At 41.3% G+C, this 27754-nt stretch overlaps 3 protein-coding genes across 7 annotated transcripts; all 3 read left to right on the forward strand.

Moving 5' to 3' along the window:
- The first annotated feature begins 599 nt into the window (after positions 1-599).
- MED7 (mediator complex subunit 7) lies at positions 600-2160 on the forward strand. 2 transcript variants are annotated; one of them, XM_035338786.1, is made up of 2 exons: positions 600-738; positions 1193-2160. In XM_035338786.1, exon 2 carries the CDS (start codon positions 1212-1214, stop codon positions 1902-1904), a length of 693 nt encoding a protein of 230 aa, XP_035194677.1. In that variant the 5' UTR covers positions 600-738; positions 1193-1211; the 3' UTR covers positions 1905-2160. The 2 variants fall into 2 exon arrangements, with proteins under 2 accessions (XP_035194677.1, XP_035194678.1); XM_035338787.1 differs by lacking the exon at positions 600-738 and adding an exon at positions 745-948.
- A 2901-nt stretch (positions 2161-5061) lies between these two features.
- Positions 5062-12638, forward strand: LOC118173855 (hepatitis A virus cellular receptor 1 homolog). 4 transcript variants are annotated; one of them, XM_035338781.1, is made up of 8 exons: positions 5062-5356; positions 7070-7414; positions 7954-8004; positions 10002-10078; positions 10317-10373; positions 11147-11261; positions 11863-11902; positions 12304-12638. In XM_035338781.1, exons 1-8 carry the CDS (start codon positions 5236-5238, stop codon positions 12395-12397), a joined length of 900 nt encoding a protein of 299 aa, XP_035194672.1. In that variant the 5' UTR covers positions 5062-5235; the 3' UTR covers positions 12398-12638. The 4 variants fall into 4 exon arrangements, with proteins under 4 accessions (XP_035194672.1, XP_035194674.1, XP_035194673.1 ...); XM_035338783.1 differs by lacking the exon at positions 10317-10373; XM_035338782.1 differs by lacking the exon at positions 7954-8004.
- A 3305-nt stretch (positions 12639-15943) lies between these two features.
- LOC118173854 (T-cell immunoglobulin and mucin domain-containing protein 4-like) lies at positions 15944-27532 on the forward strand. Its single transcript, XM_035338780.1, has 9 exons — positions 15944-16094; positions 20126-20470; positions 20784-21131; positions 21225-21314; positions 22837-22896; positions 24592-24644; positions 25269-25353; positions 25818-25848; positions 26963-27532. Exons 1-9 carry the CDS (start codon positions 16046-16048, stop codon positions 27033-27035), a joined length of 1134 nt encoding a protein of 377 aa, XP_035194671.1. The 5' UTR covers positions 15944-16045; the 3' UTR covers positions 27036-27532.
- Positions 27533-27754: the final 222 nt, after the last annotated feature.

Here is a 27754-nt window from a genome sequence, read left to right on the forward strand (position 1 = left end):
CAAGGAACAGAACATAAATGCCCAAGTGTCAAAAACCCCGTTTTCAGTTGGCCGTTTCAGGGAGAAATTCCTGCAGAGGCAATGCCAGCAAGCCCCGCTGCCCAAGATCCACAAAGTGGAAACCATACATCCATTTTTTTTTTTTTTTTTTTTTTCTTCAGCTCTTCGTGGAACAAAAATGAAAGAAAACCACTGGAGCCCATATGTGACAGCCTTTATGTACTCAGGCCTGGATGTTCAGCTGAAGAACACGGCACACACTTTCCAGGCAAACGCTTTTATTTTGTGACCAGGGATAACACCTTAACACAGTTACTGATGTGCGAAAACACTATGTATAACCACATCGTTTAGTGGTTAAAGTGTAAGAATCTTGTTGGGGATCCCACTCTAAGTATTTTCCTTGCAAGCAGTCCCGGCTGCTTTGGGGTGGCAGACCCCAAGCACCAGTGGGTGCGAGAGTAAGGTCCGAGGGGGCCTCAGGCCTACAAAAGCCTTATGAGCCCCAACATGGCGCCCCCTCCATGGCGACGCCCCGCCCCAGGCACCGATCGGCACCGCCTCCCGAGAGAGCGCTGTCTCTGAGTGGAGCAAACTCCGGACCGGCGTTCGGAAGAACCAATCAGAGCGCGCCGCTCTCCCAGCCCTCGCTCGGCAAGCCAATTGGGAGGAGGAACAAAAGGGGGTGCCGGCGGAAGCGGGGTGCTGGCGGAAGGCTGAGGGGAGCGCGGCGCTCAGGTGAGGGTAGGTGGCCGGGCATCTCCGTCCTGCCGCCGCATCGGGTCCTGTCAGGGCCCGGCCGGAGCCGCGGGGCTGCGGCGTGGAGGCCGCCCCCTGCCCTGCGGGCCGGGCCTGTCTCCCGGCGGTGGTTTACAGCTGCTCCCCGCCTGCCTTGGTGGAGCCTTGGGTAGGGAAGGGCTTTCCCCCCTCTTCCTGTGGCTGCGCTGTGTGCAGGCTGGCTCTGCGCGGGCTGAGAAGCGACTGCTGAATGTGCCTCTCGTGAGGGTAGTTGTGGTGGGAGTATATCTCAGTGAAGAGCTAACGTGGGTTTACTGGGGAGTTTCCTGTGTTATCCACACTGAGACAGCTTCTGCTTGGTGCATTGCCTCAACGTAGCCCACACAGAACCTCTGTTTATGTTACAGGTTTGTTACACAGGCTGTATAACGTGTATTTCTTTGGCGTTCCCTAGGTACTTTCATCTGGCAAAAATGGGTGAGCCCCAGCAAGTGAGTGCTCTTCCTCCGCCTCCAATGCAATATATAAAAGAATATACTGATGAAAATATCCGTAAAGGCCTGGCACCAAAGCCACCTCCGCCTGTGAAAGACAGTTACATGATGTTTGGTAATCAGTTCCAGTGTGATGATCTAATTATCCGACCCTTGGAAAGTCAGGGTATTGAACGCTTGCATCCTATGCAGTTTGATCACAAGAAGGAATTAAGAAAGCTTAATATGTCTATCCTGGTCAACTTTCTGGATCTCTTGGATATCTTGATAAGGAGTCCAGGGAGTATAAAGCGAGAAGAGAAACTGGAGGACTTGAAACTGCTTTTTGTTCATGTCCATCATCTTATAAATGAGTACCGTCCTCACCAAGCTAGGGAGACCTTGCGAGTCATGATGGAAGTGCAGAAACGTCAGCGTTTGGAAACTGCAGAACGATTTCAGAAGCATTTAGAGCGAGTTGTAGAGATGATTCAGAACTGCCTGGCTTCTTTGCCTGATGATCTGCCTCACTCAGAGGGAGGACTGCGAGTAAAAACAGAACCAATGGATACTGATGATGGCAACAACTGCATTGGACAGAGTGAAAAACAGAGAGAGCGTGCTGGTTGCAAGAGAGACCAGGTTTTAGACAAAGATGCAGCTATGTGTAGCATTATTGATGAAATGACATGAAAAAACATCTTACATTAGCTTACTACATGGAGAAGCAGAATGGATTCTGAGGGTCTATGTTATGTCTTGTTTTCCTGTTATACAAGCAGTCAAAGCATTTATAGTGCACCTGTTGGGGGCAGGTTGTGAGTGACTAAGCAGATGAAAATGTTTAATATTTTCTGAACTGTGTGTGTATTGTTAAAAATGTGTGCTTTTTGTTAAATGATTCATGTGAGGTGAAAGCCACATTAAAGTTATTTTTTTCTGACTTATATCCATTTGTTGTTTGCAGCTTCTTTGTTTGTGCTTCATTTTTTTAATCTCTTTAAGCTGTGGAAGCAAGGGATCTGACTGACAGAAAATGGAAGTGACAATTCCACCATTCCAAATACATGGTGGTGGTTTATGCTCTCAGTGGGTCTTTTCAGGGATGCATAATTCAATATTAAAAATTAAATCAGTGGCAAATCTGAGAAATACATTCTTTTCTAGCTTTCTAGTATATAACTGTATTAAAGACAACTTAAGAATTCCTTTATTACATTTGTAATGCAGTGTAATTTCTCTTATAGAGATGCTGTCAGGAACCTAAACAATTAAATGTTTTTTGTTTTTGTTTTTTTTTTTTTTTTTTAATTTTGTTGGAAATTATAATCAGTCTTGAAAGTACAGAAATGCCTACTTTCTGTTGATGCTTAGACTAACTTTTTGTTTCCTGTATAGCTGATAAACACATATGAAGTAAGTAATTTTGCAGCATGGATGCTTTGCATCTGCCTTTCAGGTGGACTGTATGCCCAGCTGAGCACTGTTCTTGAATGAGAGTCTGATTGGGTAATTAGCCTTTACAGTAATTGAGAACTTTAAGTTTGAAAGACTCTTGAAATATTCTGTCAAGAGGAAGCTGTATCATCCATGTTTAATTAAAACTGTAGTTTATTTAAGGGAAAGGAGCATTTTGTAATGAGGAAGTGGCTTCTTTACCCAGCCCCTTCTGTTGGGGAAATCCTACTTTTGTCTTTTTGCCATGCAACAACGTAGTATCTATGTTTTCCACTGTATATAGCTAAAAAAGAAAATGGGTAGATTTCATGGGTGAGGAAATTCATTCAAACTCAGTTTTACACAGTAATCTTGCAATCTCTGTCTCTTTTATTGGATAATTCGGTTATTTTTAGAAATGTGTATTTATTCAAATGGGCAGGCAAAACTTAGCTGTTAGGTGGTAGGAACTGAACTCAGCGCAGATGAAGATGGAATGAACTGATGCAAATATGTGACTCACTGGAGGATCTCACCTGCTAATTTAAGTACATGTAATATGAGTAATGAGAAATGGAAGTATGTTTTTTCAGAAATGTATAACTTTACAAAGTTAACTCATCTGTCCTCTATACAAACACTACTCTTTCCTTCCTTCTCCCTGGACTAGATCTAAATTATGTTGTTTGTAGGTAGCTAAAACAATCACAAATCAGAGGAATTACTTGGGTGCCTACTTTGCAATTCTTTTTTGAAGTGGAAGGAAGTAATAGGTTCAGTGCATCCTGGATAACTGGTCTTGTGCTGTGGAACTAGCTTAACACAGGTGTTTCAACTCTGCCATTCAAAAAGCTGTCAGATGCTCAATATCTTTTTTTTTTTTTTTTAAACCAAGTCATACGGTACCTGGGTCTATGCTACAAGCTGGGTCCTAGCAGTAATTAACAATTGTAATGAGTTTTTTTTTTTTTTTTTTTTTTTCTGTGAAAACATTGAGGTAACTGGGGATCATGTTTGTGAACGCTTCTTGGAAAGTGAAAACAACCCAAAGTGTTTTAAATGCCATGATCCCCTCACTATTAGAGGTAGCTGGCAGAGGGGACTTGCGCTCTGCTCTTGGTTGATGTTGGTTGCATGCTGAGCCACCAGGAGGAGTTCAGCTGGTGCTGGACCCTGTCCTGACAGGGCTGGCGTGAGCTCAGTCCCCAGCCTTCTACCAGGGTCAGGTCGCCCTGCCTTTTCCACCCTTGCAGAGCAGTTTCAGGATACTGCTGGTAATGATCACAACAATTCCTGTTACAGCTGACTGCAGCATTCTATTTCCCAAGAAAAAAAAAAAAAAGGAAGAGCAAAGAGGAAGCATTTTTTTACACAGAGACCTAAATCTGCTTCTACCCCCTCAGTAACAAAAATCACCCTTTCTCCCTCTTTTTTCTAAGCTTTCTCTCTCAGGTTTGCTGCTGGTGTTTCTCTGCCCTTGACTACTTTTGTTCTTTGTTTTTCCTCCTTTTTACTGAAATAAACTTTTAACTTAAGTGACTGCTCTCATGTAAGGTAGTCAGTCCCAGATGGCTGTGTTGGTTCTGATAAGGCCTAGCCTTATTGTGAGGGTTTGTTTTCAGAAGCACTTCTGCTGATTGCAATTTATAAAAAGTAATTCCTTACAACTTACTTTTGTCTGTATAAAAGGGTGTGAGGCAGATTATCTGCTTCAGCAAATAACGTTTGTTGGCTGGAGATCAAACACACTTGGTCACAGCTGCAGTGCTAGTCCAATGTTAAAATAATATATGTCCTCAAGACGAGTTAGGGAATCCAGGGACAGGGAAAGTGGGCAGGCAACACCATATTTCAAAAGATGCATTTCAATAATGCTTTATCAAAGTGAGCATCGAGCCTGGGATGACACGGTTTCCACCCCACTTTTTAAGTGACTTCTCTGTTGTGTTACTTTATCCTGTAAAAGCCTAGATATACACAGGACATTTAAGAGTCAGATGATGACCGACGGCAACTCTGCTTAGGCTACAACTCTCAAGCAGCAGGGAAGTTTCCAATGTTACCAAATTACAGCCTGCAAAGAAAAATCACATTTACTCAAAGAAGCTCTGAGTTCCTTTAAGTATTAGAGCCAGAAGTTTATTATTAAATGGTAGATCAATAGTTACAAGGAGTCTGTTATTTTGTCAAACACTTTCTGTTTATGACGGTCCATTGCCTGGACTAATTTTCCCCCTAATTCCATATGCCATGGCAAGAAAAAGGTATGGGAAGCAATACGGGGCATTTTATTATTGATAGCTCTCAGCTTGGTGGAGCTGACAACAGTTTCACCTACTATAATTGAGCAGATTTGGGAAGAAAAAAACAAAACAAAACAAAAAACAGAAGTAGATTTTTGAAGTACTGCTAAGTATTTTAGCCTATTAGTCAAACCACAGTCAGCAAGCATTCAGCTGTGTGTATCACCAACAGCAACGTTAGAGACTAACAGACTAACCACAGGAAAGGCAATCCTGATCAGACTAAAGGGCATCATCCTGTCTGAAGCTGACGTGCTAATACTGAGAAGTAAAACCAGAAGTTTATGAAAAAGACAGGCTTTCTTGAATGTAGGTGCACAAAGGGTGAACACGAGTATCCCTCATCGTCAGCCACAATGTCTCTTCATTTCTTCCTGAGCTGGATTCTTCTGACCTTGCTTACAGGTAACTAAGTGGGCATAAAAAATAGCTGGGAGTGGATGGAGGTAACATGCAGCGATGCTTCTGAGGGTTACATGGCACAGAAACCATTGTTTTGCACTAAAATATAACTTCATCACAGTGGCTCAATAGTCTTCTGAAGTTCTTATCTCCTTTTTAAAACAATTGTGTTGGGGCTATGGTGGCTTTAAAGACACTGCCTCATGGGCTGTCTGCTAGACTTATTGTGAATGATCTTTTGCTTTTCTTTTTTTAGAGAATGATGTTCTGAGACTAGCAGAGGTCTTAAAATCATTTTAGGAAAGATGTAAAATGGATGTTCCACTTCAACAGGCTTTGGACATTGTTTCTTCTAGTTCTTTCTAAAGCCCTTTATGATTAGATTATTTTAGAGATTACTTTTTTATATTAAATAAAATACATTAGTATACAGATTATAGATCATAGAGATTATACAGATAGTTTATAGTATGTTGTTGTGGCAAAGTTTTTGCACGATAAGCATAATAGCTTAGTTTAGAGAAAAATGAATGAGATGAGCTGGGCAAGACAGCTTGTTCACAAGGAACAACTGTAGTCAAGCCATAGGGTGCTCGGGATCCACTGGCACATGTTGGCTGACCTGCCTAGGGGAGAGCCCTTCCTTCTCAGTGATATGCAGGGTTAGACTTTTAATAGAGATAATTAGTTGCTAAAATATTAACTACTTCTATATTTGCTGAGGAGAATTCTATCCCTGAAATACTAATGTGGGTAGATCAACCTCTCTACACAGTTGATTCAATGCTAATGGACTTGATAAGGAAAACGTAGTAGTAAATTTTCCTTCTACTACAAGGAGGCTGAATGTACACCTCAGGAGCCCTCCTGTGTGACCTGTTAAAAGAAAGTTACAGGATGGCTATGACAGTCTGGATCACCAGAGCACATGTGATTTTGGCTGACACTTAACAGAGCTTTTATTAAAACTGTCTGAAATGGAATACTGACCAAAGTGGTTTAACTACAGCAAAAGAAATAATCTCTCTGTGATGAATGGGCTATGGCTTGCTGTATCTCTGTCTTTTGACTTGAATAGTGTGAAATAGCTTTCTGGAAACCCCAAAATGACCTCTAATGGGAACTGAACAACTTAGAAACTTGTTAAGATTGCAGGGAAAAAATAAACTAGTGGAAAAAGAAGGTAAAAAATTTATCAGGAAAGCTATGAAAAATCTGACCAAATCTGTTATCATGGAAAGAAAGAAAACAGCTGTAATTCTGATGAAACCTGCCAGTGACCTTTCATTGAAAGGGAGAAAACGTTTCCTGCAGTGGTTTTAATGAAAGTCAATGTCTTTCTGTTCCCCTATGCCTGGCTTGGATTAAATCTGAACTAAGGGACAAATAAAGAACTATCAAACTGGGCACGGCTAAAGAGAAGCCACAGAGCTGTGCAGATCCAAACTCTCTACTGGCTTCACCTTTCTGCCTGCCAACAGAGACTGCAGAAAACACTTTTCTTGTTCTTCTGGCTACAGACACATTCTGGACAAAAACACTGGCCAGAATGTTATTCCTCACCATGCAGCAGTCCTGCTGGGTTTCACATCTTTTTGTTAAAAAGCTGATCCTGGTGTTGTTGTCAGGATGGATTCATTTATCACACGAGATGTATTAGAAAATTCCTCTTGCACGTGCTTTGCTCGATGACTACATGTGTGCTTTTGCCCGCAGGCCCCGCAGTGTCAGGATCACTCGTGACAGGAGAGGTTGGACAGAACATCACCGTGCCCTGCTTTTACACAGTTAGGGTGAAAAGCAGCATCACATCGATGTGCTGGGGTCGTGGCCCCTGCCCGGCTTCCAAATGCGACCAGCCTATTATCTGGACAGATGGCTGGAAAGTGACAGATCAGTACCACAGCAGGTACGTGCTGAGGGGGAACCTGCACAGGGGCGACGTGTCCCTCACGATCATAAATGCCGAGGAAGCAGACAGCGGGGCCTACTGCTGCCGCGTGGAGATCCCGGGGTTGTTCAACGATAAGCTAACAAATCTTCAGGTTGTGATCAGGAAAGGTGAGTGCGGATGAGCTCTCCTGTGCGAGTGCTATTTTGGTAAAGTCTGGATTTTGAGGCTTGTGGTGGTTTCTGTGGTCATCCATAGGATGACTGGCAGATCTGCCATGAGTGCTGTTTAAATTAAGTTGTCTTTCATGTTGTAATCCCAGTACAGTCACTGCAATTAAAAAATAAAACAAAATAAAACAAACATGCTGCTTTGTTTCATGATGTACAGTGCTACTGAGTTTTCTTAGAAGCACTATGTGTAGAATTCAAGAGAAAGGGCGGTGTTCGCAGAAGACAGTGCTCCATCCTTTTCTGCTGGATTCTGGAGTAAAGCCCAGGGACACACATGTACATAACAAGGTTTTCTAAAGTCAAGTGCTCCTTTGATTTTATTTTTTCTCTACTTATAAAAAGCACGCTAATATATGGAATAAGTGGCTCACAGATGTACTTGTTTCACTGCATGAATGCACACTAAATTAATTATAATGTTTATTGACTTTTTGCTATTTTATTTTATTTTATTCTATCTTATTTTGCCACATCAGCTAGGATCTCTACTGCAAGCCCTCACACTTACACCTCTACACAGACCTCAGGTAACTTTTTTTTCCAAATATTAATCTCAATAGCATATATAAGCTCTATTGCAAATGGAGATCTTAAGAAAGAAACAAGATGATAGAAATGCCCTGGCTAAAATTTACTGAATGTTACCATAGAACTTGAGATCAGAATTTGGCTTGTAAATTCTACCAGGCATTTTATAGAAGGCCCAGCAGAAGGAACCTGTACATGTGAGAGGAACTTTGTTTCCAGTTTTTAGGGTGAAGTAGACCTTACATTGCTGCTGCAAGTGTGCTTTCCTTGTGGCTGTTTTTTCAGCATGTGTTTTCTTTGTGGTATGAGAAAAAATAAGTAAGTAAATAAATAAATAATAAAAATATATTATAAAATCATCACATATACTTACAAATGAATTACATTATATAGAATATATTAATGTATGTTATATATTATATATATATAAAAGTAAAAAATGAATGCTGTTTTCACATTATCATCTGATAACGCATCCCATCAACAATGAAATCCAAGGTTTTAGGAGTTGCATGTCTGCTCACTGTTTAAAAAAATTATTTGCTGCTCAGTGTAATATAACATAGAACTGTGTTATTGGGCTAATTCAGGATCCCATCTCCATTACCTATCAACAGTAGATTATCAAGGCGGACTGCAGAAACAGGGCAGGAATTTTACGATACAGAACCAAAGTATTGTTTTACCCAGCTCTAACCTGTCTCAGAGGGTGGCTGTATCCTCTGTAATACATGTATATTTAATAGTCTTAGGTGAGGCCCTTCATTGTGTTGGAACGACTATTCCTTACCCTGATTCTTTGTTCCACTTCTGTCATATACCCAGTGAGCTGTATCCTTTTCAGTCTGTAAAAGCCAACTTTAATTTTCACTGCATGCGGGAGAGTTCGTAGTCTAATGATAGCTTATTCTTAGGATTTTGAAAAAAAAATAAATCAGGGATACTCTGTATTTATTCCTTAATCTCAGATGTTTTTATTTTTAGTTAAGCAACACTAATATATTACAACAGCTGCATTTCCTTTTTGGAAGAAGAAGTGAAAACTTTCTCAGACCATTTTTATTCTAGTTGCAAATAATCTGTCTTCCAGTCTCAGTGCTCACGGGTTTTCTTAACCATTTGACATCTTAGCTGTTGTGAAACAAGTTGTGGAACAATTTTTTGTGCTTTGAGAATACAAGTTAATATGTGCACATTTGTGCAGAGGAAGACTTGAAAAGGCAGGTGGCCGTATTCCTCTAATGTAGGAATATTCCAGCATCTCCCTCAAAAAAGCGGACAGTGAAGCAGATGATCCTGCACTCTTCAAAATAAAGCTTTTGGGATAAGGTCAACCATTTAAAACATCAAAGGAACCACCTGGGGTTGTCATAAATTGAACAGGAGCTTTTGTTTTCAGGAAGGTCCATATCGTCAGACCATGTGCAGAAACTGAGATGGATGTTGTGGAAGACAGCCATTCATAGCTCTGTTTTAAATATTGAAAACTACTCTGGGAAATTACCTCAAAATCTGCTGCATGTCATTATGGAAACATATCACACTTCAGTCAGGCTGTTTCTTGCATAGCTGTGATCTGGGATTTCGAAAGTATCACTTGCTTTCTGCAGCCCCACACCACTTACTCTTTCAAGGCCCTGAGCTGGTGTTAACCAGTTTTGATCAGATAATCTAATTTTGCATTAAGCATCCACTGCCCCTTCTAGGCTATGAAAACTGAAGCCCACCTTGGTAACTCCAACTTTCTAGGCTCTGTTGAGGTAGCAGCATTTCCTGGAAGGAGTTCAAAGCTATGAAAAGGGCAGTAGAGGCTCCAGTATCAGGAGCTTTGTGCTACCTTCTGAAGACACAAACCTCTTTATGATATGCAGAGCCAAGACTCCTGAAAGAGGTACTTAGGTTTGATGGTCCCAGGTCAGCAGTATGAATTCCTCTCTGTCTAGGCAGAATAGCTTTCTGTGACAGTGATGTGTTGGTTTGTCTTGCTTTTGCTCAGCTCCTGGGAGTGCCAGTGAAGCATCCTTTACTGTGGAAACATGGCCATCAGTTTCTGCTTCAGAAACTCCTGAGACTGTAAGCATTTCTGTTGTGCTATAGCATATCGAGATTAAGCGGTTAGCCATGAAGTTCACTTGTAGTGCTTTGTTTTGATTGCAAAATAATACTTTTTTTTTGTAGTCTGCACATTTACTGCTTACAAAAGAATACTTATGTGATCATTATTAAAGGGGGAAAAACACTTTGCTTGCATAAAGTATTTCCTTCCTACTAATGTGGGAAGATATTTAGCAACATCTGCATTGCCTTTCAGGCCCCTGGTCCCCACTCGAGCACATCAGACTACTCAGAAGTAACCTCAAGCCTGCAGGTACGGCAGGACATAAAAAAAAAAGGGCTATCTGACAGCACAGGGATTCACCTGCACTGCCCATGGGGTGGGTTTCAAATAGACCACTTTGTCTGCCCTGCTGAGTCCTCCAGCCTTCATGATAACAGGCAGTAACATCACCCAAATTTTGTCAGGAAAAGACAGCCTTTGGGAAGTCCTGATATTATGTACTATGAGCTAGTATGTACTGTGGGCATTCATATTGCTGCATGTGTGGAAGTTCAGGGACCACACTGCCTTTCAACATCTTCCCAGCTTTTAAGGGGAAGCCTTTTTAAGAGGCTAGATACCTAATGGCTGGCTTCGGAGAGAAGTTTTGCCTAAGTGAAGTCCAACACAAGGTGAAGGCATGTTCACTTACAAGGATAAAGCTTTGAATAGCTGCTGAATAAGCTGACAAAAAAAAAAAAAAAAAAAAAAAAAAAAAAAAGGGAGGTGTGTATGTGTGTAGGGAATGCACCAGGAGATATTTTAATCCTAAGTTTAAATAAAAATATTCACCAAATAGTATTGAATCTGAACAAATGGGTTTGGCCATAACTTCAGACATATTGACAATCTTAAGAAGAAATATATTTAACAGCATGGTTCACACAACTGTTGCATGGTGGCTCCTGAAAACTAGTCCCATATCTCAAATTAGGCTCTTGCTTTCAAGTGTATTTTTACTGCAGGGCTGCAAAATGGCCTTTGGGTCACGTACGGGCTTTTTGCTCTTAGTCCCACTGATACTAATCTGTTTTGTCTGACAGAATGCATCCATACCAGTTCATAGTCAGCAGCATTCAGAAGGGGTAGTTTATATCAGCGCTGGAGTGTGTGTGGTATTTCTAGTCATCCTTGTATTGGGTCTGTTGCTCAGTAGACGTAAGTACTTCTTGGAGGTGGTTATTCAATGATGGGCTGGGTATGTCAAATTACAGCCATGGCAGATGCCCTACATCTCTTCTGTGTCTTGGGGGCAAGCTAATGTCTCTGCATGGCTGTGCTGCAGCTGCCTGCCTGGGTCTCCTGCCCAGTACCCAGGGCAGAGAACTGGAAGGTGCAAGCGTGGTCTCACCATCTCAGACTCCACAGCGACCAGCTGACCTGGGGTCTGGTGAGGAGATGTGCGATACAAGCCCACGTCCCCTGCGCTGCTCATTTCCTCATGGGTACTACCCATCCCTCAGCTGCCACATTGTCCTGGTCCTTCCCAGTGACGAGGGAAGATGCACTGGTTTCATGGAACTATATCCAATATTCTTCCATGTGCCAGACGTTCTCCTTGGAGGCTTTTGGTCAGAACAAGCCATATGAATTTGACCTCAGGGAAATTGTGGGGATTTCCTATACCGAAAGCCTCTGCTTGAAGTTCCCTAATTCAGTTTCTTGCATTTTGTTTTCCTCGCTGAACCTGCTACTTTACTTGTTCCTGATGTTTTAAAGAACTTTGTTTTTCTTCCTTTTCATTCTGTATGATCCTTAGGATATTTACACAATATGAAGAAGATGAATAACTTTGCAAGGTAAGTACTGTTTCTGCTTCAGCTAATAGGACAAACTAGGTCCCAGAAGGAAATAACTGTGATTCCTCCTAGATGCATGCTGACTGTACATACATTAAATTTGTTTCCTTTTAAAATCTCAAGTTAATGCAAAACATTGCAAAATGAATTAATAAATCCTGCTATTCATCATTAGTTAATAAACAAAAATGAGTGTAACTGCCAATTCATTGCATTAGGGAGTAGGCAAACTTCAAGCATGGGTTCTCAGAAATGGAAAAATGATTCATCATCAGTCACATTTAAGTAAGTGTTTTTGTATATATTACATTTTTTCCAGTGAGATGGTTGATTTAACTAACTGGTCTTTTGTTTTTCTATTGTCTATTGTTTAACAGCATTGTTTTCACTCTTTTGTGCAGCTCTGTTGCATTTTGGAAACCAAAACCTGCAGAGAACCGAAGTGCCCTGGAAGTTGAGATCCATGCAGAGGAAAACATTTATACAATACACTAAGGACTGGATGCATGTGTGCCTTTGTCATCACTGGGACATTAAAAAAAAAATGCAAAATGTTAGCTGCTCCCTCTGCTCTGCAGTTAAATGTGACAGGGCTTCTGAAGCATCATTCACATCATTCTAATACTGCAAATAAAAGCTACAATTCTAATTAAAACCTTTATCAGCCTGTTGCAAAGATGGGAATCCTAGTGGCTTGAATGGAAATTTCCAGAAACAATAAAAATTTTACCAGATATTATCTTCTTCAAATTCCCTCTTCCTTTCTGGAAAAAGAGGAGGTGCTGGGATGGCTACTCAATCACAAAAGGAAAACAACCCAAATATTTTTGAAATTTGTCTTTGCCACATATTGTAGCTGCCAGCTACAAAACGATCCGTGCCATCTGAGGGGAGGAGCAATCTCGTAGCTGCCATGACAAAGTTGACAGGTGGAAAAACTTGGTAGTATTAGGATGTCAAAATACATTTCATTGAATTTTTGTTAAAGTTGGGTATGCTCACTCCTGGTAACAACTCAGTTGTGCAATGTACTAATTCCTGCCTACCCCCAGTAAAAGCTGGAGAAGCTCATCCCCTCATGGCTCCTTGGAGCCTATGGAGTATTCGCTGCTTCTTTGCAGGGAACCATCACTAGGTACATTTTCCTCTGCAAAACATGTCACTTCCTTGCTGTGGCTTTCTCCTCAGGCTTGTATATGCCCTGAGAAGTCTCAGGGTGGAAAGTCTCACCTCCAGGCCTCTAAAGGAACTAGACAAAATGTAACTATGCAGAATCAATTTAAAAATTATTTCTTCTCTTAATTTGTGGAGAAGTCAGAGACATTGCACAAAATCTTGGCTGAAAGTTAGTTCTGCTTTTACACCTCTGTGGGTTCCACACAACTCTAACGTTTTATGCTTAATTTCTTTGATGGCTCTTAGCTGATAAATGGTGAGTATCTGTGGCCTACTACCTTTCCTGTATTGCTCCCCATTTAGACTTTTATTCTCTGTAACACTGAACTTTGGCTTATTTGAGAGATGGAGGGAGCCCTGTGGGGATGAATCAACTCCTCATGCAGTGCTTATGCAGACACAGCCCACTCAGATCAGCATTCACTGGAAGGACAATTTTCCACGACTGTTCTTAAGAACACATTTTTTAAACAGATGCTGGGGACTTCCTGAAAGAGCAGAAAAGTGGTACAGGCAGGAGAGAAGCCAGCTTCCAGCCAAATAGTGGCCAGTGCAAATTTCACCCTGAAGCTCAGCCCAGGCAGCAGCGTGGAATACCTAAAGCAGACATTGCTGCCACAGGGAAACAACCTGCAACCTGCTGTGAGTCAGGTTGGCTGACTCACAGACAACTTCCTATTGTTGAGATCATTTTCAAGGGAACAGAGAAAAGAACAAAGCTGTGTTAGCCATTGAGGCATAAAGGAGCAATAATAAAATCAGTAGGTATTTATGTTCACAGCTGAGACACTTTAGGCCACGGTCTGGTTGTGCTTTTGTGGGGAGCTGAGGTCAATGGAGCAGTTACCCCTCCCTCCATCCCCCAGCTGGTAGAGCTGGGAGGGCTTTCCCCTGCAGTCCTGGAGGGCCTGGCTAAGGTGGGATATTGCAGGTGAGTGTGCTTGCAGAGGCTCACAGAGGGGGGAAAATCTCCTCATCCTGCTGAGGAAAGAAGTAATGAAAATGGCCAAGTTGGGATGTATTTTGAACCGAAAAGGTTCAAAGTGCAGAGGTGAATTTGTGGTTAACTAAAGAGCTCAGTGTGGGAGCTCTTCATCACAGTACTAGGTAATTACCAACCCCATTGGGCAGGAAAGGCAACTCTGCCATTAGCTGTCTTCATGTCACGTGTTGCCTTGTGTAAGATAGTACCGAAACTTGAAAGGATCTATTAGTTTTAGGGTTTTGTTGTTGTTGTTGGACTATTAGCAACAACTACCAAACAAGAATTATTGTCCCCACTGCAGATGTTGTTTTCCTACTGTCTAGCTGAGCATATGTCACGGCTGTGGGCTCTAGCCCATGACTAGAGCTGGAGGAAGTCTCACCTGATCTCTGAAACAGATCTCAGAAAACTTGCTTAACAGTTTCTGCTTCCTGCAACTTTGACCTAATAAGTCATCTCCACTGGGATTTAGTTAGACAAAAAGTGTGGGGTTTCCAAAAGCATTTCTTTCCAACCGCTCATGCTTTGAAGGAGCCTGAGGACTGCTAATCATGAAAGCTGCTTGCCCATGAGGAATTTTTTTCTTAGTATTGCAGACAGATTCAGGCTAATTCTTGTATAAGAAAATTCTTATGCAAAATAAACTTATAGACTATTTTATAACCATAACTTTAAATAAAGTTTCCTTCCTGCTGCTGTCTGCAGCCTGTTTACAGAGTAACCAAAGATTGTGCACAGCAAGAACTTCACTGTAGATAAGCAATATGATACATATATGTGGGCAGAAGCTCTCTTTGCTTTTTAATTATTTCCAATCATGTCAGTGGATCTTGGAATAGGTATTTCAAAACAAGCCCCAGAGATGTACAGGTGGCACTTGAAGCCTGTTCACCCGTTAAGAGATTATCCAGCTGCACACAAACTGGCAGCCTATTGACCCTGATAAGGCTAATGAGCTGCAGGGAGAGCACTCTGCCTCACTTTCTCTGCCTGCAGGAGGCCACTAGATAGCAGTACAGATGCAAAAAGTGAGGCAGATTTTACTAGTTCTTCCCAGCATACTTGGATCAGCTGGATTTTGGGCGGCCTTTTTCAAGCCCAGTTTCACTAAAGAAACAAAGCTGACATAATGCCACGTTCACCCTCTTCCTTCCCTAGTCACCTGGAACATGCTGGCCAATTCTGTTTTGAAAAATGTCATGGCAATTGGTAGCTGGATAAATATCCAAATTAGATGGGATTCAGCTGCTCCCTGCAGTGACATCAGCTGAGCATTGGCTCAAAGTGGCTTTGTAGGTCCCTTCCAACAGCACTATTCCATTCTTTTCCTTTCTTTCATGCCTTGTCCAGTCCTGAATGCCTTGAATTATTCCCACTCTATTACTCTAATCTTTTCAAGTAGAACTTCCAGAGAATATAAATTGGTCAGGGAGGTTTTTTTTTTTTTTTTTTTTTTTTTTTTTAAAAAAAAAAAAAAGGTAAAAAATATTTGTTGGAGATGGTGTGGCAGATCTTTAGAGTCCTTTCAAGTCTGTCTTTGCAAATAGAAAATCTGAAGCTGGGGAAAGAAATAGAGGGGTCTTCAAGCAGAGGGCAGAACCAAGGGCAGTGAATGGGTTAGGAAAATTTAGGAGAAGACAGGTGGAGATTAAGCCAAATGTTTAGGACTGTAAAAGCATAGAACTTGTGCTTGCTGCTCAGCACCACAGAGCAGTAATGGACCTTAAGAGATTCATACAAGGGCAATATATATATATATATATATATATATATTGAAATCTCTGGTGGTGGTACCATGCTGAGTGTCTTGGAAGGGCAGAGAAAAAGGCACTTATCCAGAAGACAGGAAGAAGCAATTGCAATACATAAAATCTGGAAATGGAGAAATGATACTTCAGTGGGGCTCACTCAGCATCTCTGGAAGTTATAAGATCTAGTTTTCTTTCCTTCCGCTCATTGACCCAGAGTCTCCATCAGCCAAAATGTTCCGTTTCATGTTGTTTCGCTGGATTATGATACAAATCTTTATAGGTGAGTCTTTACCCACTTGTTTGTGTGCTTGCTCAGAAAACAAAAAATTTGTAATATTAAAAACAGCAGCACTTGTTTTTCCTGTGTATGTATGCATTACAGTGAAAAAGGTTGTAATTGTATACAGAATTTCAAAAGTTTAATTTAATGAGATTTTGCTTTTTTTTTTTTTAAAAAAAAAAAAAATTGTGGTTTCTTCTGTCTATAAGCTTGGTAAGTTTCTTCTATTCCCCTAAATTATCAATTTATTTACTACTGCCAAATACTGCTGGTTTTGCTTATCCATATGTCTCTACACTATGTACAAGCCTGACACAGCCTGAACCAGGGAATTGAAATATTAACAGAATAATGAATGCATATACATGATAAAGAAAGGATTTTCTGAAACTCTGAGGGCTGTATGCTGCTTGAACTGCGTACTGTCATGGAAAAGCATGGCTGGAGATTCCTCTCCTTCTAAACTCAAATTTTCAGTGCTCACCCATTTAGGATCTAAAAGAATCCTAAAATAAATATCTGTCAAAGAAGAGTAACCCGGGAGACTGACTCCTGCAAGTGTGGTTGATATCAGCTGCACTTCTGCATGAATATTTAGGCTTCAGAAATGCAGCATCCAAATTGCCGAATGTGGCTCATGAAATGTCAGGTCACCAACTTTCAGTGGGACGTGAGCTCCTAGTGAGAGATGTGCTTGTAAATCACCGAGGCATTCCAGGAAATATTTTAGACGACTAAATACTAATGGCCAACCTCTGCCAGGATGGAATATCCAATATACAAATATAGCATTTACAGCAGCTGCAGAGTTCTTAAGTCACTCTGAAAAGGTTTGGTTAATGGTGAAAGACACTGAAGGGCAAGAAGCGATTAGTTCTGCATGGAGGCATGGTAACAACCTCCATGGTGTCTGCTGCGCAAGTGGAGCTTTGCCACCACTGCTGTAGCCCAGGGAATTCCATATATTTTCAGTCTTTTACCAGACTCAGCAGAAGAAACAGGAGGCCTCTTTCTTTGCCATATCTTCATTCTTAACATAAATGGAAAGTACTGGCCTCCATTTGCTCTTATTTTCAAAAACTTTCTTGTATGGGGAGCTACTGAAGAGTGAGAATGGCTTTTTGTTACTCTCCTCTCTTTAACCCAGCTCCATGCTAAGAATGTGTGGTCCTAAGACTCTGGAAAACAGCAGATTGGCAGTTTTAGCCTTTAGGATTCTTTCTTGTTTATCACATATTTTCTTTGCAACTTCATCAGTACAAACGCTTTAAGGAGAAATACAAAAAATGGGACTGATAGGGAAAAGTTGTCAAGTATCTTCTAGATAAAAATGGAAAAAGCTATTCCTGAAATAGATCAAGAAAAAAAAAAAAAAATTCAACCAGCTGCCTTGACTGGGGCATATATGTTTTTGTCCATCCAATAACCAGTCTACGGGATAGAAAGCCATTACAGCAGCAACTATTGGAGTTACTGCTTAATGTTATCAATCACTGAGGGTTGTCTCAAGAGAAACTGTATACAAATATCTGTATATATATATAAATGATCTGAGCAGTTATGAATACCTTATGATTTTAGAAGATATATTAAACATCTGGAGTCCATTTCTCTCTCAGTTGGATTAAGGATTTAGAGTGGCAAACCTTGCTGACTTCAGTGGGACTGCCCAGGTACAGCTGATGCTTAGAGTGCCTTGGGTCAGATCTGGATGCCTAGGCAGGCCATTGCTGTGCACGAGGGCAGGATTCCTCTTAAAGTAAGACTAGTGTGTCACAATTTAACAATCTCAGGAACCTCTTTCTTAATTTCAAAGGCATTTAAATTCAATCCTGCTTACTATTTTTTTTTTCTGGAAAATGTGTCTGTGGAAGAGGCTGCAGCTGAGAAGGAAATTACTTAGTCTTTGCAGATGTTTGTACTGTTGAAACAAGGCTGTTGCAGTACTGAAGCTTTCCCTCCTAACCTGCAGTGAAGACAGATGCTAGGAATGTTAGCTTCTTAAAAGAGGACTTGAAACTGCAAAAACAGTAACTTCCTAGCACTGGTACTGGTGGGAAACTACCCTGGAGACACTCTGGTGCCTTGTGTCTTCCTTTCTTCCTTTTTTTTTTTTTTTTTTTTTTTTTTTAAGTAAGTTCAGGCCTTTTATTCTTTTACACAGAAGGGCTGGCAGATTTTCATTTGTTAAATACTTGCTTAATTAAGCTGCTTTGGCACTGTGCAGAACTGAGATGAAATGAGAGCAGAAGATAAGCCCCTTCCTCCTCAGACAGCGGTGATGTTAACTCCAAGAATAGTTCAAGCTGGTCTTGGTTTTATACACGTTGTGGTGACTTGAAAATATGTGTTCCAGAAACTAACTCTCTGCTCCTCTTTGGATACATTCAAGGACAACTGGATGAATTATTTTGTTCTGTTGTCACATAAAGAGACTATTTCTCTGTTTGTTTTGCTGTAACTAGGCAAATGAACCTACCCTTTCCACAAGTAAAACAAGCGGCCATCTTGCAAAGCCTTAAGCCTTACTTGGAAATTCATTTTCTGGCACATCCTACATTCATTTCACTGCAAAAGCTCCTGCCCTTCAAACCATATTGCATGTTGTTTTGTCTGCTTCTACTCTTTTAGCATTTGGAGCAGTGGAAACCTGAACCAGTCAGCTTATCTTGCCAATGGGATAAGCAATAATGAAGCTGAAATGTCATCCCGATAACAAGTCGTGAGGCAGCCTGCCACAGCCTAAAACCTCACCTGGGGAATAGTCCATTAAAGACAAAACAAGAGAGACATGGACTCAATTGGAAGCATCTCTGTTTGCTATCTGGGAGTCATGCCAAAAGAAAAGACATTTAAACAGCTGGCAAAATAGAAATGTTTGGCAAACCAGTGCCAAAGCTGTTGATAACAGCAGCAACTGCTCTAAGTCTCTCTTTGGGGTGAGCAAACTGACCAGGAGATATCAGATCTGTGGGATGATCGCATTGCTGCAGCAGAGGACCAGATCTGGATGTTCCCCAGGTCCCTCAGTTCCTGCTCCACTGTATGTAAATAATAACACGGGAGAAAAGGGCAGCACGATAGGAGGACCAACACAGACAGGATGAATATAAACCAGAAGAGATTTATGTATGTAAACATTTTTTGTACAGTGCCTTTCATGAAGAAGAAATCCCTTTTAGGGCAATCTGGGAGTTGCATGGACAGTTAAGAAGGAAAAATAGGCAGCAAAGATTCAAACCAGATGCTAAAGTGGGTATTGGCTCTAAACACAAAGTAAAGCTGGTCATGACGAGTAAAAACAATTAAAGTGTGTCTATTCTTTGAACAGTGGTTTAACACTTGCTGTTAAAGTTCCTGTGTACACTGTGGTCTGTAAGGTAACTGAGACAGTTTGCGGGGCTTTCTCAGGGACAGAAAGAGCAGTGCACTTTATGAGACTAGGTTCCCTTAGACAGATCCCTCTGCTCTGCCAACTTAATTAGGCACTAATTTCACACAAGAATAGGTATTTTGGATCCTGCTATTGAGTCTGTCAGGGAAAGGCAACTGCAACAACATTTTCTGTCTGTTTGAAGAAGCTGATGGTGGACTGAGAAAACCGGATGCGTTTCGTATCAGGTTTCTGAACAGCTTTCAAACAGTCTCTTAGAACAGGAGGTGGGATGGGAGCAGAATTCCCAAATTCCATTTGCACAGGTCTACTCTGCACTTGGGCCATCAGCAACAGACCTCAGCTTTGGTTACCAAATATTTGATGTGGGAGATGTGTTTTGTACAGCAGCTGGCTGGGGCCAGAGCGCTCAGTCCTCCAGCAGCAACAGAAAGCCAACACTTGCAAGCTCCTGGTTGATGCCCATGTTGCCCCAGGCCATCAGCTGCTACAGGCTCCCAGGGAAAGCCTGTGGGATCACAAGAAGTGGGCAGCCTGCAGGTAGTGGTGTTTCTTTTCCTGCCAAGTTGTGCTGCATAGGCAGTCTTGCATCTGAGACCACCAAAATTTCTCACTCATCCTTCTTCTTCCTTGACAGTGCACACCACATCTGAAACTGTTGTTAGAGGAGTAATAGGACAACCTGTCAGATTGCCTTGCTTCTACCAGGTGGCACGAGAGAAGGACATCTCTGATATGTGCTGGGGCAGAGGCCCATGCCCAAATTCAAAGTGCAACAACAAAATTTTGCACACCACTGGGAATCGGGTGACGTTCAGAAAATCTCAGCGGTACAATCTCCAGGGCTATATTTCCTATGGAGATGTGTCTCTCATGATACGGGAAGTGAGGGGAGAAGATGCAGGTACATACTGCTGCCGCATAGAAATCCCAGGTTGGTTCAACGACATCAAACAGAACATAAAACTGGTGGTGGCCAGAGGTGAGTTTTGGGCCCTTCTGCAGTTTTTTTGGCTCTGCCTTCTGTTTCTGTAAGAGGGTCAGGGACTGGGTGGTTGAAACCTGGGGAAAAAACAACAACAACAACAAAAAACCTTACAAATCTGGGAATTGGGAGTTGTTCTGGCTGAGGCTTGTTTTCTCCTCATTAGACAACCATTTTAAATAGCAATTCTCCCACTTTCATTCACAATACTTTACTAGGTATATACTTTTCATTCACTTCTCTTTTGGCTTTTCCCAAAGTCAGCTGTGAATGCTCTGATCCAGCTCTTTCTTATGATTTTTCCATACAGCACACTCAGTGAAGACAACAACAATGAGAAAGACTCCTACTTCTCCCAAACGTGTCAGAAAAACAACTCTTGCTCCTCAAGCAACCTCTGGTTTTCAGGAAACAACAGAGGCTGCTGTCCTCCTGACAACAGATGTTGCCCTAGCAGCAACTGCAACCACCGAGCCTTCAGCAGTAGAAATGCTGGAGACAAGTGTTCCCACAGTGTTTGATGTGACACCAAGTGAGACTTTTCCAGAAGCAATGGTTACAAACAGTGCTCTCCCAGACTTTTCAACTGGTTTCCAAGCAGATGATGTGAGGACTGAAGATGTGTTCTGTTCAACAGAGCCCATCCCTCTTCCTGAAGGTACAAAGAACACTGATGGGCAAGAAGCTATTTGAACACTGTATGAAGAACCCCTAGGCAGTGATCTTTACCAGCATTTGTATTTTGTTTCAGTGACTACTGAATTCCCAAGTACACATCTGACTGCAGACAAAACAGAAAGGGCCAACGCTTCTCTTGTGATGGAAGATGTGCCAACTGTAGGTGAGTACAATAACTTTGGAAAGTCAGAAGTTGCATATTCAGAGAAATGAAGATGTCATTAAAAATATTGACTATTCTTAAGAGAGTAACAAACATTTACTGAGAGCTGTTTATTGCATCTGGCAGAAATAGGTATCTGGGGTCCACTCAGAAATTGTCAGAAATCAGGATGAAGCAACAGATGAGAAAAACATGTTTTCAAGGCCCCTTAAGGAAGTAGGTTTTGAGTCACTCACTACTGTTTGGTATCTCAGGTCTGCGTGAAGTTAAAAACTGCTCTTTGTCACCATCCAAGCTGAATTGTCAGATAACTGATTTGTCATCACTGTGAATCCACTGAGCTTTCCATTGCAAATACTCCTTGACTGTGGTTGGCTTTGAAACTCACTGAATATATTTGGCCAGATGTGGCCTGCAGGCTCAGCTCTCCAGTGTCCGACACATGCCCTTGGTACTGACAAAAAACAGCAGACAGTTGCTGCAACTGTCAGTCATTTGTTCAAGAGAAAAGAAAATGGGATACGAAATCATACCATACCTGAGAAATGAACAAACTTGCATGAAGTTGCACGCCACGTCTCAGTCAAATATAAATGCAGAATAGCCCATGTTATTTAGGTGTCACAGCCTGCCCACCAGATGCCTGCAAATGAGGATTTTAAAAAATGAAAGCTAAAATTCAAGAATATATCATATTCAAAGTTACATCGTATTCAAGAACATATCAAGGATATGTCATATTTACCTGTTAACAGAGAGCGTTTGGTTTCAACTAGTGCCAAGAGTCTCTGTGCTCTTAGAAATACAGTACTTTAGTTTTTGCAGGTCTTCTTTTGATAGATCTAGAGACTTAGAGCAGAGAGTTTAGGAAACCATTCCTGAATGCCCCTGGAGAGGGCTCATGAAAGTGACTTAACTGATCTCTTGAGCATTTGTGAGCATTTCTTAGCATTGTTTTATTCCTCATCTTTCTGATATAATTCTGGATAATGCCTATATTTTGTTGTTGTAAATTGAGAGTTTTGGAAAGCGTCTTACCTCCAGGATTCTGGGGACAACTTAAATTGTCACTGTGGGCTAGAAAGAGTCACCATAAAACAAGTCACAGCAGACAATATATCACACTCACTGAGTAATGAACATTCCCACACATGCAATAACTTGCGTCACGCTAGTTCCGAGTGCCAAACCACCACAATGTGTGAAAACTATGTGCAGCATAGTTAAGCACTGTCTATTAATAAAAAAATCACATATTCCTGCATGATGATTGTATGATTGTAGTGTTTCAGAGGTATGGAAAGGCTGCTTGAGAATTGGAAAAGAAGGTGGATGCTGCCCAGTTTGTGTTTGATGGAGGCATGCTTAAGTAAAGACCAGGCAGAATCCTGCCTGTTTTTTGTCAGACATTTTCTCATAAGTATTTGCCAGAAAGTTTGGCAAACCTAGCTCTGGGGTAGTTGTTTCCTGCTGACCAGGCTCTCATTTAGTTTCTCTTCTGTCTTTGCCTGCCTTTCCTCAGCAATAACCCTGCCAGTGCCAACCGCACTCCAGACACAGGAGACAGCCCTTGGTCCTTCAGGTACAGAGAGGAGGCACCAATAGCTGCTGCCAGCAACCAGGCTGCAGCATGCTGCCAGAAGGCTTAATTTTGAACTGTGGGGCATGCGTGTCAGAGTGAGATATGCACTTCTTGTGTATTTGGGGGTATTCCCACTAAACAAACTACTCTTTTTACTCTTTTTAAAAAAAAATATTTATTTTGTATCAAATGGAGAAAGTAAGAGAAAGCTGGATGTTGTAAGACAGGCATAATGCAAAGTACAATGTTGGCATCTCCCTGGGATTTTCAGAACTTGCTAGGATTTTATCAGCTGTATTTATTGTCAGCCAGAATCGCTTTTCTACTCGAACACAAATTTTTATTGCATGTGTATAGGCTACCTGTGCCCTCTCCATGTCTTTGATAACATTCAAACACATTATTTGGTACATGGAAACAAATCAGCTCAGCTGTCATAAGGAAACTGATCAGAACTGAAAAATTTGGGGGAGATTAGGTTATTCACTGAAACAAAACAAAACGAGAAACATTTGCTTAAATTTGTAGAGATTTAAAAAAAGACAATGCACCAAATTTCTTCTAACGGGATTATCTGTGACCATCTGATCACCCTCACTGCCATGTGATATTCTGGCAGCCTTCATACATACAGCATTTCCTTTTCTGTGGTCTTGGAGGACATACGCATGCTACATATACATGCCCTGGCAAATGACTCATCTGGTCCCCATTACATTTTGCTAACATGGGGGCTCCCTGGTAGTTCTGTTGTTTTGAAAGTACCCTTGAAAGTACTACTCATCACAGTCTTTCTATACGTTAGGGTATGCCCTAATGCACAGAAACTTTCCTGTCATAAGATGTGAGCTGTGGTTTTGATTCATTAAGCTGAGCAACTCCTGTTTTTAAGAAGCTGTTAAGCATTGGATCAAGAGCTCCAAATACTTAAATACTTCTGTATTTCATAGCATGTCACAATGAGACAAGGCCCAAGCCAAGATTAATCTTTTTGTGACTTTAAATTCACTAGCCAAAGTTAAGGTGATAGGATCATAGCACAGCAGCAGCAGCAAAGTTTGCTGCAAGATTTCTTGAACATTCATTTAATTCATCCCTACATCCATAGCTTAGAAAAAACAGAACTGAATTCTTTTTAATTTGTTAAGTTTTTTTTTTTTAAAAAAAATGAAAGAAAATAAAAGAAAAACAACATAATTTTCAAAGACCTATGTTAAATATATGGTAAGTTATCTGAATATAAATATATTTCCTGTGGTTTCTTGTACTAATGCAGCTGTCAAAAGCAATTACATATTATTCTGACCACAATTAAACCTCAGCAATTCCTCCAGTTAGGCTTGTACCATGTTTACTACCTATGCTTTCTGCTACATCTTGTTGTGCTCACTGAATTTCAAACTCCATCACAAGAGATAAGTTTCTTCTGACTTACTTCATGGCTATCTCTGGAAGCCTTCTCTTTCCTTGATGAAGACCTATGTTTCTCAGTGAATGCCTGATAGGCAGTTTGTGGCTGAAACAGATTGTTCACCTCTGGTTGCAAGGTGCTTTTTTTCTAAACACAGGGCCAAATTTTGCCCTCCTGATTCCCTGAGAGCTCATTAATCCTGGATTAAATCAATGACAACCACAGTGCCCCTCACTCCTTCAGATGACTGTGCCAGTAATGATTTCCATCTCTTTTGTTTTCAGAGACTTCCACAAGTTCAGACAGCAATCCTCAGAAAGTTGATGTAAAACTTCCAGTAAGTTTCAAGAGTGTTTGACTAATTAGAAGCCAGAAGGACAGCAGGATGTGCTAGTGATTTTCAGTGCATTCATGCTAAATGGACAGTGTTTGCAAACTAGTACCTTGAACTGTTGCTTAGAAGCTCAAGATTCATCTTCCTCTTGTCTTGGATAGAGCCAAAGCCTGTGACCATTCCACTTGTATTGCACGCTTCAAAAAAAACTTCATCCCCCTCACACCCCTGTATGAGAGGCAGAGGTAGTGTCCTCAGGCCGTGACCAGGCACTTGGGATGGTTTTTATGCTTCCCTGTCTCTAGCTAAGAGAAAGGTGAAGGTGACTAAGCTGCTAGTTTAGATACCTTAGTAAGAAGTTCATGTTATGTGGGATGAATCTAGGCTGAAATGCTTCAGAGACAGATTGATTAAATATTTAGCAAGCAATTAATGTTGTTTATCATGATCATCGTGATGCATTTTCTCCATAATTTGTACAGGCAAGCTCAGAAAAGTGTTGCAAACTGCCACCCAATGCAGGTATTTCAGAGCTCTTAGCCATTACAGCAATCTATTCCTGCACAAATAGGTCTGTAGTAGACATGTTTTCAAAGCCTTTTCAGTTTTTCCTCTTCTCCTTTCCAGTTATCCATCTCTGTCATTCTCAGCGTATCTCTCTTAGCGGTGTCCATTCTTTTGATATCGATGCTGACATCATTGTTTTGGAAACGTAAGTATCTTTCATCACCTGAATTTTAATGTTTCTAATGCTGGCCTAATGCATATGTCCTTCTGTATCTCTGATTAATCCTCTGGTAGATCTGCCATGGACCCTGTGACAGCACTCAGTTAACTTTAGGGGAGTTGTTGTCCATGCTCCAGGACTGTCACCACAAGGATGAGGAAGGAGATGGTGGGGAGGCAGCAGGAGGAAACCTGTGCAAAGAACCTGTTCACTGGTCACAGTCCTGACCCATCTTGCAGGCCCTTGCTTTTTAGTAGTGTGGTCCCATAGTTTCATGGAGTAGCTCTTGTTTGACATTGGTGCAACTGAGAACAGAACGAGGTCCTATCTTGCCTGCTTAGCCCACAGAATTTTTGTAACTTGCTATCTTTGCTTATGAAAACATTTGACTGATTCAATAGAACTATAGGTATCTTTCTGCCATTGTGACAATATTATTTTGCTTCTAGGTAAACACACAAGGAAGCTTATATTGAAAAGGTAATCCATTTTGTCATTTCCTATTAAAAGTTCCAAAGTATTTTTTCTTAGAGGCAGAAGGTATTTGCTGGTAACTGTAGCGGGAGTGGTACTGCTTGTAGTGCTGATTACCAAAGCTGTGGTTCGAGCAAACTTCAGACAGCTTCACTCCAGAAAATTAAACAGTGATTCCTGGAAACTGCTTCTATGTAGTGAGGAACAGACATCCAGAAAACTGGAGAACTTTAGCAACTGACGCTTTTTGCAATGTAGTGACCCCAGCTTATGGAAATACCTAACCTGCATTATTCTTTGATCATACCAGGACATGAGTCTAGTGGAGTTGATTTGAAGCAATGAAGAGTTAAATGGTTGTGTGGATTGTAAAGTCAGACTTTTCTCATCTGCTTGTGATTGATCAGAAAGAGAACAGGGTTATGGACAGTCCTTGGTGGAGTGGCAATTCATGCCAATACACACACACAGAAGGGCCCAAGGAAGGGCACGCTGCAGCAGTGTGAGAAACCAAAACTTTCACCAGCGCATAAATCTTGCAGCCCTTGTGGGGCTACTGCACCCTGTCACATCCTCCTTGGGTCACACAGAATTATACACAGTGATAACAAGGTGACCATTTCGATGGAGATAAGAAATATGTAAGTATGATGAATCACCTGGTGCAGGTATTCCTAATAAGCTCAGGTCTTCTGGCTCTCCTGGAGAGCAGGATTTTCTCTAGACTGACCACAGGTTAGCCCAGTGAAGTATTGCCCCCTTTGTCAATAACTGATACTATTTTAATAACAGATGCCCCCCGCCCCCACCACTGCATACCCCATCGAGGAGATAAGGATCGGAGGCCAAAGAGGGGATCTTTTCTGAATCCCATAGTGGTTATCTAACATCTGTCATTATAAGATCTGAACAGGCCTTTCCTATCTGTTAGACTAATGCAAGCAAGATAAATACTTCACTGCTGTAAATAAGTAGGCATTGTACCTTTGAAGTCAGTGGACTCAGTAGCTTATGGTCTCTGTTTCAATGGGAATTTGCCAATGTTACAAATGCGAAAGGGTGCTCCGAAGCATCAAAGTGCTTTCACTCCATCCGTAGTGACCTATGCTTCTCACTGCAGCCTTAGACCAGCTGAAGATCTTGAGAAAGTTTTCAGTGGTGCTGAAGGAGAAAACAACATGTTTGTCCTGTGAAGAGCTCCTGCGTCGTCTGTAGACACCGTGGAAAAAAAGGATGGCTGCACTGAAAATAAAAAGGGCTTGTTTCAAGCTGCACTGAGGGATGCTTGTGAGCCCTCAAAATATCAGTGGCTGTTAACCAGGGGCCAAGGCTTCAATGTGAAAATTTAAACCCTTTGCCATGTCACCTTTAAAGCTCACTGTATAAAGAAGCTTATTTCAGAGGTGTTTTATGCATTACTCAATGGTGTTTCTGGGATCTGTATTCTTACTAACACCACATTACAGAATTAAATTTGTTTCTCTGTGTGTTTTACTAATGCTCTTCCTGGAATACATCCTATTCTGTGAGGAACAGAAGAGCAGAGAAATAACAATGAATGCTGCTTAATTTTGAACTGCAAATAAATAAATAAAAAATTAGCAAGTGCAAAGCTTCTTCTTGCTTTTATATAATCAAGAGAAAATTAAGCCACAGGAAAGTTGTGAGTATAAATAAAAAATGCAGATGACCTGAGGGTTACTGACGCTACCTGTGATTCAGCATGTTTGAATGACCCTTGGAGACTACATTAACAAACTTTGTAATTTACCACTAGAAATTGCATTCTTTCTGCCATATCCTAAGGCATTTAAACAGGAGTTAGTTATTCCCCAGGCACTGAAATAACTGATGTGCTATCTCAGCTCTCCAAAGAAGGACTGTGGCATTTCCAGAGGTGGAAAATGGCCCA

This window comes from Oxyura jamaicensis, chromosome 13, assembly GCF_011077185.1.
Source record: "Oxyura jamaicensis isolate SHBP4307 breed ruddy duck chromosome 13, BPBGC_Ojam_1.0, whole genome shotgun sequence".
Classification (NCBI taxonomy): Eukaryota; Metazoa; Chordata; class Aves; order Anseriformes; family Anatidae; genus Oxyura; species Oxyura jamaicensis.

Bases quoted from the DNA above. Each gene is read 5' to 3' on its own strand.
- MED7 (XM_035338786.1), top strand. From the start codon at position 1,212: ATGGGTGAGCCCCAGCAAGTGAGTGCTCTTCCTCCGCCTCCAATGCAA.
- LOC118173854 (XM_035338780.1), top strand. From the start codon at position 16,046: ATGTTCCGTTTCATGTTGTTTCGCTGGATTATGATACAAATCTTTATA. The intron at 16,095-20,125 runs GTGAGTCTTTAC...CTTCCTTGACAG, and splicing joins TATGATACAAATCTTTATAG to TGCACACCACATCTGAAACT. The intron at 21,315-22,836 runs GTGAGTACAATA...GCCTTTCCTCAG, and splicing joins GGAAGATGTGCCAACTGTAG to CAATAACCCTGCCAGTGCCA.
- LOC118173855 (XM_035338781.1), top strand. From the start codon at position 5,236: ATGAAAAAGACAGGCTTTCTTGAATGTAGGTGCACAAAGGGTGAACAC. The intron at 10,374-11,146 runs GTACGGCAGGAC...TTTGTCTGACAG, and splicing joins AAGTAACCTCAAGCCTGCAG to AATGCATCCATACCAGTTCA. The intron at 11,262-11,862 runs GTAAGTACTTCT...TATGATCCTTAG, and splicing joins GGGTCTGTTGCTCAGTAGAC to GATATTTACACAATATGAAG.